The following is a 15,843-nucleotide window of genomic DNA, read 5'->3' on the forward strand; positions in this document are numbered from 1 at the left end:
CTTTCTTCCTGTCTGATGTTCTTTATGTCATCCCACAACTCTTCTGGTCTTCAGTCTTAGGGTTTAGTGTATCAGATCTGTTCTTCAGATGATCTCTAAATCCAGGTGGGATATATTCAAGGTCATATTTTGGCTCTTGTGGACTTGTTTTCATTTTCTTCAGCTTCAGTCTGAATTTGCATATGAGCAATTGATGGTCTGTTCTACAATCTGCCCCTGGCCTTGTTTTGGCTGATGATATGGAGCTTTTCCACTGTCTTCGTACCACAGATGTAGTCAGTTTGATGTCTGTATATTCCATCTGGTGAGGTCTGTGTGTATAGTCATCTCTTATGCTGTCTAAAGAAGGTATTTGAAATGAACAAATCATTGGTTTTGCAGAATTTTATCATGCAATCTCCAGCATCATTTCTATCACCAAGGCCATTATTTTCCAACTACTGACCTTTCCTCTTTGCTCCCAACCTTTGCATTCTGATCACCAGTAATGATCAATACATCTTGATTGAATGTTTGATCAATTTCAGATTGAAGAAGTTGGTAGAATTTGTCTATTCATCCTCACTGGCTTTAGTGGTTGCTGCATAAATTTGAATAATAGTGGTATTAACTGGTCTTCCCTGTAGGCGTATGGATATCATCCTATCACAGACAGCATTGTACTTCATGACTGATCATGATATGCTCTTTTTAACAATGAATGCAACACCATTCCTCTTCAATTTGTCATTGACAGCATAGTAAACCAGGTGGTTGTCAGATTCTAAAAGGCCAATACCAGAGAACATATAAATAAAAGTATAGATTTGGGGATTGTCAGCATGGAGATCCTATCTAAAGCCAGGTGAGTAAATTACATTGAGAGGATATAGAATGAGACATTATGTAGGATGAGGAATAAGAGAGGTCATGGATCTGGTCATTAAAAAGCTAGCAATAGAGTGTATAGGCAGCAACCAAATGCAGAAGAAATATGTGAATGAGGAGGTGAGGAATGGCTTTATGGTATTTTTGGGGTCAAATAGCAGAAAGGGACAATGTTTCCAAGATACTGTAAACAACTTAAGTTTGTAGTTATAGAGGAAGAAACAAGAGGAAAGGGAGAGGCTGAGGATATGTTCTTTTATGTGTTTCTTGCCTTTGACTTTTCATTCAAAGTTGTTCATAGCCTTTGTGGTTGCTGAGGTCCACCAGTCTATATAGTATGATTTTACTTCAAATATTTGCTTCTGTGCTACAACTAAAGACTTCACCTCTGCAAATCTAGTGGGAAAATTTCCCATCAAACACTGAGTTTTAGGTTATGATGACTATCCAGCTTTCATTTATCTTGATCATCTTGATCTAAATTTTGCAATCCTAGTCCAGAATAAAGCAGACCTGTTTATTATATAGAAAGAAAAGTATGTGATGCCCTCTTTATTAACATGACCTTGTGCTAAACAGCAATATACACAATAGCAATATACACAAAACAACAAAACAAAGCTGATGCCAGGTTGATAAATGCAGACTATTTTAATGTCTTAGTTATATAAATGTTTACAGCATGTTTGTACTAATGCTGTTTAAGAACTAAGTATCTGAACATCCAAAAAATACAGCATGTTGGTTTGTGTGTTTCTGTGACTAGATCATTGTTATATTTTTTTAATGTGTGTGGTGCTGGGAGATTCTGTTTATGTGTGTGTGTTTCCATTGAAAATGTTGCTGTACATCGTCTGTCACTGTCTTCACGCTCTAGGGGTGGGCTGAGGTAGGAGAGGGTGTGACGCTGGTATTTGTGTGAACTCGAGTTTATGATGCTGAGCTTGGTTCATCCGCTTCCTCCTCCTTTCTCCTCCCCACTCCTTTCTACCAGCGCCACAGCAACATCCTCAGAGTCTGAGAGAAGGGCGCCCAGCGCCGCGCGGGCACAAACCTCCCAACGCCAGCAGCCTGCGGCCGGGCGGGAGAAGACAGCTAGCGCAGTGACTGCGCCTCACCACCAGTCCCCCGACCACGATGGCCAAGAATCGTAGGGACAGAAACAGTTGGGGTGAGTAGCAAATGGCAACTTCTACAGCCTGCACAGGGACTGGCCCTCCACTTTCTGCTTCTGGAGAGGAGGAGGGCCGAGGCAGGTCGGCACCGGCATCCAGAGCTGATCCCAGTATGGCCGTAGGAACTGTGGCCCAGCGGTATCCCTGAAACTGGAATCTCTCTGTCGGAGCGAAGGCTGCAGCTTTGCGAAGGCCGGGGCCTCCAGATCTTCTCCCCCACCCCCAGCTCTCCTCTTCCCAGCATTTGGACAGCACCCACCGGTCGCCTCCATAGATTTCGGTGGTTACCCCTTTAGGTATAGGCTTAAAGGAAGGTGACGATAGTGGGTAAGGGGGCTGCAGTTACCCCACTGAGAGAAGGTGGAGGGTTCAGATATCTGGAGCAGGCGGAAGCTTTCCCCTTCCCCCTTGAGCTATGAGGTCGCCAGTTCCGTAGGGTGCGGGCTCCCAGCAGGCGAGCAGTGCGTGAACAATGAGGCGGAGCACGCTGCGTGGGGACAGAGTGTTGGAGACCCCATGGAAGAAGGGCACCCGCTTGGGAGTCCCAGAGCGCTACAGTTCTCGTTTTAATTTGGGGGTAGGGTGGGGAATTCGTGAAGAAGGGAAACAAAGTTATGGTTTCCAGCCTTCTGCCCCACCCAGCCTGGTACCCCATTCAGGCTAGCCCAAGGGTGGCTTTGTTCTTAGATTTTACCTTTTGGAGCTATAGGGGCTCATGATTCAGCACCAGGCTGAGGGGAGGGGGAAAAATAAGCTAGGCCCAGTGGGTTCACGCCGCGAGTGGGTGGGCGGCGCTCACGCAGGCGAAGAAGAGCGAACGCAGTGATGCGGAAGAAATTGCAACCCCGCCCGCTCTGCTGCTCCAGAACTGGTTCACTCATTACTAGGGGCCGGCTGGGAGTCTTTTTTAAACCTTGGACTCCTGATTTCTACCAGTACCAGTGATATCTTATATCATTTTAGGACTAACACCCTCATGGGTATTTTATTATATCTAAACCAGTCCTGGTGACTTGGTGGGTAGAGAAATATTTTGATTGTTAGCTTTTAATTGTTATTGTTTGGAAAGCTCAAACCTACTAGAATAGGAGTTTGGAGCTGCTGTATTCTCTCCGTATCCCAGTGAAATCTCTTTAAAGAGGTATATGTTTGCATTTTAATTGGTTATTTGGTTTACTTTTATTAAAAAGTAATTTCTTCTTGCCTCGATTTTTGCGGCGGTTACAGGATCAGCCTCATCCCTACTAGCCAAGTCTAGCATTTGAGAGCTCACCCAAGGTTTGTGATAGATACTGAGAGTTGAAGCAGGGAGGCATGAGTACTAGTTGTTTAAGGCTAACAGAAAGCCCTTCCATTTTCTGAAAGCAGCAAAACCCAATTTTAATAGGTGTGACTACTACAAGACCAATTTGTTTTTTCCTGAAATCTTAGTGAGCATTTTCAGGGTGCTTCCTTTCCTTTGACCCTAGAATAGGAATTACTTGAACATTCACAGTGTACATGTAGTTTCCCACTCTGAGGATTGCATTGTTAAGTCGAATACCTCTTCTCCCACCTGCCCTCCATTCTTACTGCTTTTTATCTTTGTGACATTGTATATCTGGGAGTAAATATCAGAAAATGATAACATCAGCAAATTATGCACTGCAACATTGTATATAGTATATATTGCTAATGATAAAATGCACCCCCCCCAAAAAAAATGAGGGTCCTTGAGTGTTATTTGTTCTAACTAGAATATATCCTAAATGGGGAAGGGATTCCTGCTTTTGCTCAAGTCAGTTTTGATCTTGATCGCTATGTATTATTGATTCCATGCCATTAAGAGACAGGCATGTGGAAATTTATTCTGAGGACGAAAATTTATGTACTTTGTAAAACTTCAGTATTTTTCAGAATTTCTTCTGACTATAGATCTATTAATGGCTTCCCCACTCCCCTACTTTTTGTTAAGTACCTTCAAGTCAGTTTTGAGTCATACTGACCCTGTATAGGGTTTCCAAGGATCAGCTGGTGGGTTGGAGCTGCCAACCTTGTGGTTAGCAGTCCAGTGCATATCCTACAGTGACACAGAAGGACTCATTTTTCCTCTTTGTTGATTTGTTGTTGTTATGTGCTGTCAAGTCATTTCAACTCATAGCAACCCTATGTAGAGTTTTGGAGGTTTTAAATCTCTGAGAGAAAAGAAAGCCTCATCTTTCTCCATGAGAGAAACTGGTGGGCTCGAACCACAGACCTTGTGATTCACAGTCCAGTGCTTATCACAGTCCAGAGTTACCACGCTCCACTTTCTCCTCTTAGGATACCCCAAAAGTCACTGCCTCAGGGTCAATTCTGATTCAGTGACCCTAAAGAACAGAGTAGAATTGCTCCATAGGGCTTCTGAGGTTGTAAATCTTGATGGAAGCAAATTGACTCACCTTTTTCCCTTGGAATGGCTAGTGTGCTCCAACAGCTGACCTTTTGGTTAGCAACCCAACACTTAACCCACTGTGTCATCGTGGTTTTCAAATGGGATTTGGACAAAAATATTATTAGAAGCTTATTAGAAATGCAGATACCTTCATGGTTTATTTTTCCTCCAGAGCTTTTGAGTCAATAGATCTGAAATGGGGCACAAGAATCTGCCTTTTAATTGGCATTTTAGATGATCCAGAAGCAGGTGGTCTTTGGACGTTACTTTGAGAAACACTGTCTTAGATTATTTGTATTTCATAGAAATATATCCTAGATAGTTTACCCAAAAGTCATTAGTACAGTTTCAACTCAAGGACGGAATTAGGAAAAGGCATACTGCTACTCATTTGTTCACTGGAAATTGCTACAAAATAGAAATAGTGGAATTGTGGACTTTTACTTCAATGCTGTGTGGCAGGGGTGGGGAAACTTTTTTTCTGCCAAAATTTATAACGTAATTTGTGGGCCATACAAATTTATCAACTTAAAAATTAACCTTTTGTATTTGGTCAAACATTTAATTAATTCACCCTTAATGTGATGGCTGGAGTCTTGGTGTAGCACCGTGGGTTAATGCCCTGGACTATAAAGTCAGTTTGAACTGCAAGATCTGTGGTCCAGGCTCACCAGTCGCTCCTTGGAAACTCTACATGGGGTCGCTATGTGTCGGAACAGACTAGCACTTAACAACAGCACTGTGATAGCTGGAACTGCAGTTGCCTTGGCAGGGCCAATTCAAATGGTTTCAAGGGCCTTAAAAGGCTCTGTGAGCTATATGTTCCCTACCTCTGCTCAATGAAAATGCTTTATTGTCCAGATTTTTTTCTGTAAACAATTGTTGTTGTTATGTGCCATGGAGTTGGTTCCGACTCATAGTGACCCTGCACAGGGTTTCCGAGGCTGTTAATCTTTACAGGAGCAGAACGCCTCATCTTTCTCCCGCGGAACCGCTGGTAGTTTCGAACTGCTGACCTTACGGTTCCCAGCCCAATTTGTAACCACTACGCTACCAGAGCTCCTTTCTGTAAACTGTATATGACATAAATAACTTAGGAAATCTTGTATAGGTAGCTGTCTTCCAAATTTCTTGGAATAGATGAATGAGAACCTCCAGCTCTGCATTCATTTGTTGAAACATTTCAGTTGGTATTCTGTCAATTCCTGGAGCCTTGCTTTCCACTAATGTCTTAGTGCATCATAGACTTCTTCCTTCAATACCATTGGTTCTTAGTCATATACTACCTTTTGAAATTCTTGAACATCAACCAGTTCTTTTTGGAACAGCAACTGTATGTGTTCCTTACATCTTTCTGTATCATTCAATATTTTGCTCATAGAAATAAATCTTCAATACTGCAAGTATAGGCTTGAATTTTTTCTTCAGTTACTTTAGCTTGAGAAATGTTGACATGTTCATTCTTTTTTTGGTTTTCTAACTCCATATCTTTGCACATGTTATTATAACACTTGATTTTGTCCTGTTGAACTGCCCTTCACATTTTTTTCTTTTTTTTTGTTCAGCTTTTTTACTTCATCATTTCTTCCATTTACTTTATGTTCTCATTCAAGAGCAAATTTCAGAGTCTTTTCTGACATCCATCTTGATCTTTTCATTCTTTTCAATGACCTTTTGCTTTTTTAATGTATAATGTTCATGATGTCACCCCACAACTGCTCTGGTTTTCAGTCATTAGTGTTCAGTTCATCAAATATATTCTTGAGATAGTCTCTAAATTCAGGTGTGATATATTAAAGATCATTTTTTAGCAGTTGTGGCCTTGTAATTTTCTTCACCTTCAGCCTGAACTTGCATATGAGCAATTGGTGATCTGTTTCACAGTCATCTCCTGGCTTTGTTTTGGTTGTTGATATTGTGCTTTTCCATCATTCCTTTCCTCAGATGTAGTTGATTTCATTCCTGTACATTCCATCTGTTAAGGTCCATGTGCATAGTCATCATTTATGTTGTTGAAAAAAAGGTATTGGGAATGGATAGTGATGATGGCTATGCAACATGGGGAGTGTGGTTGGTATGGCTGAATTATACATATAAAAATGATTGAAATGGCAAAAGTTTTGTTGTACATATATTGCTACAATAAAAAGAAAATAGGCATTTGCAATGAATAAGTCATTCTATCATGCACTCTCTAATATTGTTTATAGCGCCAAGGCCATATTTTCCAACTCCTGATCCTCCCTTTTTGTTTCCAACTTTCACATGTCAACCACCAATAATTATCAGTGCATCTTGTTTGCATGTTTGATCAATTCAGGCTAAAGAAATTGGTAGAATTCTTGAGTTTCTTCATCACTGACATTAATGGTTGGTGGGTAAATTTGAATAATAATTGTGTTAATTGGTATCCCTTTATATGCATGTAAGTATTACCCTATCCCAGACATCATTGTACTTCAAGGTAAGACATGAAATGTTCTTTTTGACAATGAATGTAATGCCATTCTTCTTCTATTTCAGTTCATTGATACCTAGAATATTGATCTTTATGCATTCTATTTCATTTTTTATAACTTTCAATTTTCCTAGATCCATACTTTGTACATTCCACATTTTTATTATTAACGGATGGTTTCAGCTATTTTTTCTCATTTTGAGTTATGCCTCATCAGTAAATGAAGGTCTTGAATGCTTTACTTGCACATCCATGTCATTAAGGTTAATTCTATTTTGAAGAGGCAGTTTTCCCAAGTCATATTTTGAGTGTATTCCTACCTACGGAGTTTATCTTTTTGTACTATATCAGACAGTGTTCTACTGCTATTTATCTGATTTTCCGTAACTAACCTCTCAGAAGTAGTTTGCTTCTCCTTCTTCCTAGTTTGTCTTCTTTGCGTAACACCTCAGAAACCTGTCCACCATGGGTGACCCTACTGGTATTTTAAATACTGGCTGCATAGCTTCCAGCATTACCGAAGCATGCAAGCCACCACAGTACAACAAACTGCTAGGCAAGTGGTGGAAATGGGAGATAGAGGTTTTGATAGAGATGTTAACCATGATTGTCTTTATTCCATTTTATCACTGTTGTTGTTGTTGTTAAGTGCCATAGAGTCAATTCCAACTCATAACGACCATGTATAGGGTTTCTGAGGAGCAGCTGGTAAGCTTGAACCACTGACCTTGTGGTTCAAACTGACTTTGCAGTCCAGTGCATTAACCTACAGTGCCACATTAGCACCTAGTCCTGGTGTGGCGCTGTAAGATAAGCATTGAACTGCTAACTTGAAAGTCCATTGTTCAAACCCATAAACTATTCCTTGGAAACCCTATATTGTTGTTGTTAATTGAGTTGTTCCAACCCATAGCGACCCTATGCACAACAAAACGAAACCCTGCCAGGTCCTGTGCCAATTTTACAATCATTGTTATACTTGAGGCCCTTACTGTTTCCACTGTATCAGTCCATCTTGTTGGGGGTCTTTCTCTTTTGCATTGATCCTCCTCTGCTTTACCCAGTATGATGTCCTTCTCCAGGGACTAGTCCCTCATGATATGTCCAAAGTATGAGAGACAAAGTATAGTCATCTTGACTTCTGGAAACCATTCTGGTTGTGCATTCTCCAACACAGTGGTTTGTTTTTCTGGCAGTCCATGGTACTTTGAATATTCTTATCCAACACCATAACTCAAATACATTATAGAAACCAATTCAGCAGCACTTAATAACAACAACAACAGTACAATACCAAACACCTACTAAGTGTTTAATAATCATAATAATAGCTAACATTAGTGAACTGCCATTATATGATAGGGACTATTATTCTAATTTTGCCTATTAGAAGGTAGGGCTAGTAAGTGATAGAGCCAGGATTTGAACTCTAGCAGTTTGATTTTAATTATTTTAACTTTACCACTATACTGCTTCTTTGTGGAATAGATAATACCGTATATATTTTATCAAGCTGAAGTTTTCAAGGCATATTCACCTGCACTATTATATTTGATCTCCAGCCTCTGAAGTTGGCAGGATATATTATTCAAGTCTCAGATAAATTGAATGACTTGGTGAAAGTCATATGTTTAGTAAGTTGGAGAACTGGAATTAGGACCTATCATTGTTTTTTGTCTAACATAATACTTTGGAATCAAGTTTTAACAAACTGGGGTGGATTGTGAAGGTGATAGAGAAAAGAGGCCCTTTTAGAAGTCAAAGGTCTTTGATGAGAAACAAATCAACCAGGGTGGTGAACTGATGTTATTATCTAATTAAGTAAATATTTTCTGGCAAGTTAGAATGCAAAGGGCAGAGGTCGATGGTTATCCAGAATTATAAATATAGTGATTACCAAGAAAATGTCTCACAAGATAGTTGTAAGATCTCCATTGTTATTGTTAAGTGCTGTCAAGTCATTTCTGACCCATAGCAACCCTGTATAGGGTTTCCGAGGAGCAGCTGGTGAGTTTGAACTGCCAACTTTGCATTTCAAATAGCTTTGCAGTCTGGTGCATTAATCCACAGTGCCACACCAGGACTCCAAAGATCTCCATAGGAGTCCTAAAATTCAGATAAGGTCCCTGTAAAGAAGAAAAATGGAGTCCTGGTGTGATGCTGTAGGATAAATACTGGACTACTAACCATAAGATTTGTGGTTCAAACCCATCAGCCTCTCCTTGGAAACCCTATGCTGGATTGTGATGAGTCGGAACCAATTTGACGGCACTTAACAACAACAAGGAAGATAAACATGGTGATCCACTTCCAAAACAGTCAGTCATTGAAAACCCCATGGAGCATGGAGCACAGTTCTATTTTGAACACACGTAGAGTTGTTATGAGTCAGAAATCAACTTGATGGCAACTGGCAAAGTGACATATGCGAGGTCTTCAAAAAGTTCATGGAAAAATTAGGTTATCTTTTTTTTTTTTAATGTTTTATTGTGAATTATATGATAGTTTGCATGGGAGAACATTAGTTTTACATTCATTCTATCGTATATTGTTTCATTGCCATGGTTACAATCCCCTCCATGCATCATCAACCAACCAAAGAGTATACACTACAAGCCTGCCCCCTGGTCGTCAGCACACAGCCCCTCTCCCTCTCTGGATCTAAAGTCCCCAGCCGTTAGGTTATCTTTTAATTCCATTTTTCTGTGAACTTTTTGAAGCCCCCTTTTATAATAGGCTTTGTTTTTTATTAGAATGGCCTGAGACCTTTTAGATCCTATAAGAGCCTGGAAGCTAGAAATCAAAAAAGCAGCTGTGTTCACCACCAGGGCTGGATATGGTTGAGGATCGTACACAGAGACAGATGAGGCTTTCTTTTCCCATGAAGATTTATAGCCTTGGAAACCCTGTACAGAGTCACTATGAGTTGGAATCGACTCCACAGTACATTACCACCACCACCACCACCACACAGAGACACAACTTGTGCAGATCTGTGAGTAGAACTGAGAATGCTACCAGCCCTGAGTGCTGCTTGAATAAACTTAAGCATTTAATAATCAGTTCTTCTAAGGTAGGAATTATCCACATTTTTAATATATAAGGAATCTGAGAGCGAAAGTAACTTGTCAGAGGTGCCGTATTTCATAAGTTATGCATCTAGTATTTAAATGCAGGTTTGATTGCTTACACTCCCCGTGATGAGGACAAAGAACTGGGACAGTATGTCAAGAGGTGTCACAAAAAGTCTATCTAGGATTATACTAGTATAAGAATCAATGCTCTATAAACTTGATCACCTGGGACTAGAAACGTAGGCAAAGAATGTGCTAGTGTGCGCAATAAAGGGGACAGATGAGTATCAGAGACAGTAACCCAGAAAGTAATGCCTGTCAGTGCTAGGTTAAGTCTTCAGTACTACCAGAGACAAAAGAAGAGTACCTTCCTCAGATACAGACACAGGTTTGGTTTGTTTTGGTTTTGTTCACTAAAGTTAAAAACTTGAATACTAAATAGGAATTTGAGTTTTCTACAATGTAACAGGAACAATTCTGCATTGCTTTAGAGAAATAATGGTCACACTTAATAGCTAGAACTTGAAAACAACCCAAATGCCCATTTAAAAAAAAAATGAGTAGAAAAACAAATTTCAGTACAGCCACATAATGGATTATTACTCGGCAGTTATTGTTAGGTGTCATCAAGTCCCTACTGACTCCTATCAACCCTGTGTTCAACAGAATGAAACACTACCTGGTCTATGCCATCCTCACGGTCTTTGCTTTACTTGAGCTCCTTGTTATAGCCACTGTGTCAAGATATCTTGTTAGAGGTCTTCCTCTGTTTCACAGACCATCTACTTAACAAGCATGATGTCCTTCTTCAGGGACTGGTCCCTCTTGGTAATATGTCCAAAGTATGTATGACAACAGAGTCTCAGCCATCCTTGCTCCTAAGGAGCATTCTGACTGTACTGCTGCCAAGACAAATTTGTTTGTTCTTCTGGAATGATATACTCTATAATATTCTTCACCCACACCCTAATTTAAAACATCAATTCTTCTTCTCTTATTCATTGTCCAGCTTCTGCACATGTATATGAAGTGACTGAAAATACCGTGGCTTGGGTCAAGTTGCACCTTAGTTTTCAAAGTGACATCTTTGCTTTTTAACACTTTAAAGACGTATTTTGCAGCAGATTTTCCCAATGTAATCTGCTGTTTGACTTTTTGACTGCTGCTTCCAGGGGTGTTGGTTGTGGATCAAAGTAAAATGAAGTCCTTGACATCTTCAATATTTTTTTCCATTTATCGTGTGTTGTTTGTTGGTCCAGTTGTGAAGATTTTTATTTTACATATATTGAGGTAAAATCTATACTGAAGGCTGTAATCTTTGATCTTCATCAGAAGTGATTAAAAAAAAAAAAGTGATTCAAGTCCTCTTCGCTTTCAGCAAGCAATGTTGTGTAATCTGCATGTTATAAATTGCTTACGAGCCTTCCTCAGTCCTGCTGCTGTGTTCTCAGATTATTTGCTCAGCATGTAAATTGAATAAGTTTGGTGAAAGGATACAACCCTGACACACAACTTTCCTGATTTTAAACTATGCAATATCCCTTTGTTCTGTTCAAATGACTGCCTCTTGGTCTATGTACAGGTGCTGCATGAGCACAATTAAGTGTTTTGGAATTCCCATTCTTTTCAATGTTATCCATGATTTATTATGATCCACACGAGTGCATGTCTTTACATAGTCAATAAAGTATAAGTAAACATCTTTCTGGTATTCTCTGCTTTCAGCTAAAATCCATCTGACTTCAGTAATGATATCCCTCCTTCTACAAACTCTTCTGAATATGGCTTGGGTTTCCCCAAGCTACCTGTCAATTTACTGCTTTGACTGTTTTTTAATTATCTACAGTAAAATGTACTTGTATGTGATAGTAATGATTGTTGTTAGGTGCCATCAAGTCAGTACTGACTCATAACAACCTTATGCACAGGAGAACGAAACACTGCCTGATCCTGGGCCAACCTCTCTACTGTTGCCACGCTTGAGTCTATCAATGCCGCCACCTGGCCAGTCCATCTCATTGGGGGTCTTCCTTTTTTGCTCTGACCCTCCACCTTACCAAACATGATACCCTTCTCCAGTGACTGATCCCTCCTGACAATATGTATGAAGTTTGGCCATCTTGGCCCCCAAGGAGCACCCTGGCTGCACTTTTTCCAAAACGGATCTATTGGTTCTTTTGGTACTTATTATCCTCCCACACCATAACTCAAAAGCAGCAATTCCTTATTCACTGTCCAGCTTTCACATGCGTATGAGGTTATTGAAAGTACCATGGCTTGGGTCAGGCACACCTTAGTCCTCAAGCTGACATCTCTGCTCTTCAATACTTTAAAAAGGTCTTATGCAGCAGATTTGCCTAATGCAGTACAACGTTTGATCTCTTAACTGCTGCTTCCGTGAGTGTTAATAGTTGATTCAAGAAGAATGAAGTCCTTGACAACTTCAATCTTTTCGCCATTGATAAGAAAGTTGTTCATTGGTCCATTGGTGAGAATTTTTGTTTTCTTTACATTGAGATGTAATCTATACCGAAGGTTGTGCTTTTTGATCTTCACCAGTAAAATTATAGTAATGATACTGCTTGATAATTTCTGCATTCTGTAGGGTCATTGTTCTTTGATATGCATATAAAAATGGATTTCTTTCCATTGGTTAGCCAGTTGGCTATCTTCTAAATTTGTTGTCATAGATGATTGAGTGCTTCTAGTGCTGTATCCTTTAGTTGAAATATTTCAATTGGCATTCTGTCAGTTCCTGGATCCTTGTTTTTCACTGATGTCTTCAGTGCAACTTGCACTTCTTCCTAAAGTACCATCAATTTTTGAACATATGGTACTTCCTGAAATGGTTGAATATTGATCAGTAATTTTTGGTATAGTGACTGTGAATATTCCTTCCATCTTCTTTTGAGGCTTTCTGTTATTTCAGTTTGAGAAACACTGAGTTATTATTACTATTATTTTTGGGTTTGTAACTCCAGATCTTTTTACACATTTCATTATCATACTTGACTTTGTCTACTCAAGCTGTCCTTTGAAATTTTCTGTTCAGCTCTTTTACTTCATCATTTCTTCCATTTGATTTAGCTATTCTATATTCAGGAGCAAGTTTTGGAATCTCTTCTGATATATACTTGGAACTTTTCTTTCTTTCCTTCTACTTTCTTCATGTATGATTTTCTTGATGTCATTCCACAACTCCTCTGGTCTTCAGTCTTCGGTGTTCAATGTATTATATCTGTTCTTGAGATGGTTTGTAAATTCTGATGGAATATTTGTTATTGTTGTTAAGTGCCATCGAGTTGGTTCCGACCCATAGTGACCCTGAACAGGGTTTCCGAGGCTGTAAATCTTTACATGAGCAGAAAGCCTCATCTTTCTCCCGTGGAGCAGCTGGTAGTTTCAAACTGCTTACCTTGTGGTTTGCAGCCCGATTCGTAACCACTACACTACCAGAACTCCATGGAATATAGTCAAGGTCAAAATTGTTTCATACTATGCTATTGTGGGTTTAATTTTTTTTGGTTTCAACCTGAACTTGCACTTGAACAATTGATGGTCTACTCCATAGTCAGCTCTCTAACTTTGTTTTAGCTGATAAGCTTCTCCATTGTTTCTTTCTTCAGATGCAGTTAATATGATTCCTGTGTATTCCATCTGGTGAGGTCCACTAGTATAGTCATCATTTTTGTTGTTGAAAAAGGTATTTGCAATGAAGAAGTCACTGGTCTTTCAGAATTCTATCTTGCTATCTCCAACTTTGTTTCTATCATCAAGGTTGTATTTTCCAACTACTGATCCCTCCTCTTTGTTTCCAGCTTTTGCATTTCAATCAGTAGCACTTATCAGCGCATCTTGATTTCATGTTTGTTCAACTTCATACTGAAGAAGTTGGTAGAAGTCTTCATTTTTTGTCACCATTGATTGGCTTTAGTGGTTGGCATATAAATATGAATCACAATTGTAGTAACTGGTATTCCTTATATACATAAATATTAACTTGTCACATACAGATATGTGCTTCAAGGTGGATATTGAAATGTTCTTATTGATGATGAATGCAGTGCTATTCCTCTTCAACTTTTCTTTTCTAGCATAATAAATCATATAGTTGTATGATTCAAAGTGGCCAATAAATGTCTATTTCAACTCATAAAGATATTGACCTTATGTACTGCATTTTAATTTTATAACTTTCCATTTTCCTAGATTCATGCTTTGTACATGCCATGTTCTGATTATTAATGGATGATTGCAGCTGTTTATCCTCATCTAGAGTTGTGTCTCACCAGTAAATGAAGGTCCCCCAAACTTTCATCCATCCATGTCATTGGGGTTGACTCTACTTTGAGAATGCAGCTCTTCCTCCAATCATATTCTGAGTGCCTTCCAACCTGAGGGGCTCATCTTTTGGCACTCTATCAAGCAATGTTCCACTGCTATGCATAAAGTTTTCTTTGGCTAATCTGTATGTTGTTGTTTTTAAGTGCCATTAAGTGGGTTCCAACTCACAGCACCCGTAAATAAATAGGGCTTGCGAGCAGCAACTAGTGGGTTTCAACTGCTGACCTGGAGGGTTAGCAGTCTATTATTACTTGTCTTACAACACCACACCAGGACTCCAATCTATATGTAGATGAATACATGTACTATCCTGACAACTTCCATAGGAAAAATTCCTGGAATTGGAATTATTTTATTAAAGAATACATATAATTTTTAATATTTTCAGTGCTTCTAACACTGAGTATATATCTTAACTTTTTATAGTTATGGTAACTAAGAAAGTTGTTTATTTTTCATTTGCATTTCCTTGTTGCTAAGAATAAACCTTTTCCATATGTCTATTATCAATTTGTATTTCTTTTGTGTGACAGTTATTTATCTTACCATTGAGGCTTTTCTTTTTCATATTTGTCTGCATGCTGATAGCATTGATTTTCTTCTAAAGGCATCAACTTTTGGGATGTTTTCATATCTAACAAAAATAAACAGCCGATTAAGTCACTTACTTATTTCTTCCAATGCTCTGAAGTTGCAGATCCTGCATTGTTTCTCTTAGCCCTCTTTCTCAAGAGCATCATTAACAGTAAAATTATCAGAGTCTGCATGGTTGTGCTTTGAGATGTATTTTTTGTTTAGTCATCTCATTGTAATTCTTCTGTGATTTGACATTGTAAACTTTGTTTTGTTTTCTGTAGTTAATACAGGTATGTGCTGTTTGTACAGGCAATGTCCTACCGCATTTATGTCCGTGGTCCCATAAGGTTGGTTTCTGTTATTTTTCTTAAGAGATAGTGGTCATGATTGACATGCTCTGCTCCCTTCTCACTCACCTCCTCCTGCTCTGCTCCTACCACTGCCCTCTCATCAGCTGCCACTGCCCCTTCCTCTGGCTTCCACCAGCAGTTCCAGCAGCAGAGGCAGCACCAGCTGTGAGAATGACCAGAAGTGGACTGGGATGGTGTTCGTGCAACGTCCAAATCGTATAACATCTTCTTTCATAGAACCTATTGTGAACATTAAGCAACACATACCAGTATTTGCCTTTGGTTTCTTCAACTCAGTTTTGTCTCTTTTTGTATTAACTCCCTTTTGCTGTTATTTTGGAAGTCATATTTGGTTGCATATTCAGACAATTTTTTTTTCTGAAAACATGTCATTCTCTTCATGTTCTACTTTTAGAAAGAGATGCAATTGTTTTAGAAAAAGTAATGTATCTTTTACATTTTAGTTGCCAAGCGACAGTTTCCTTGGTACTCTGTCTTTTCTCTATAGCAAATCAAACCCACTGCTCTCAAGTCATTGCCAATTCATAGTGACCCTGTAAGACAAAATAGAGATGCTATACTGGGC

General features: G+C 39.2%; 1 protein-coding gene across 2 annotated transcripts in view; it reads left to right on the forward strand.

Annotated features, from left to right (window-relative positions):
* Window positions 1-1,762: 1,762 nt before the first annotated feature.
* The window catches only part of ATL1 (atlastin GTPase 1), an 82,696-nt gene continuing 68,615 nt past the window's right edge, over window positions 1,763-15,843 (forward strand). For both annotated transcript variants that reach the window (XM_006872338.1, XM_006872339.1), the window contains exon 1: window positions 1,763-2,038. In XM_006872338.1, the coding sequence (XP_006872400.1) occupies window positions 2,005-2,038 (34 nt within the window). In that variant the 5' untranslated portion in view covers window positions 1,763-2,004. The remainder of the gene's footprint in view (window positions 2,039-15,843) is intronic.

Source organism: Chrysochloris asiatica, unplaced genomic scaffold (assembly GCF_000296735.1).
Source record: "Chrysochloris asiatica unplaced genomic scaffold, ChrAsi1.0 scaffold00194, whole genome shotgun sequence".
Lineage (NCBI taxonomy): Eukaryota > Metazoa > Chordata > Mammalia > Afrosoricida > Chrysochloridae > Chrysochloris > Chrysochloris asiatica.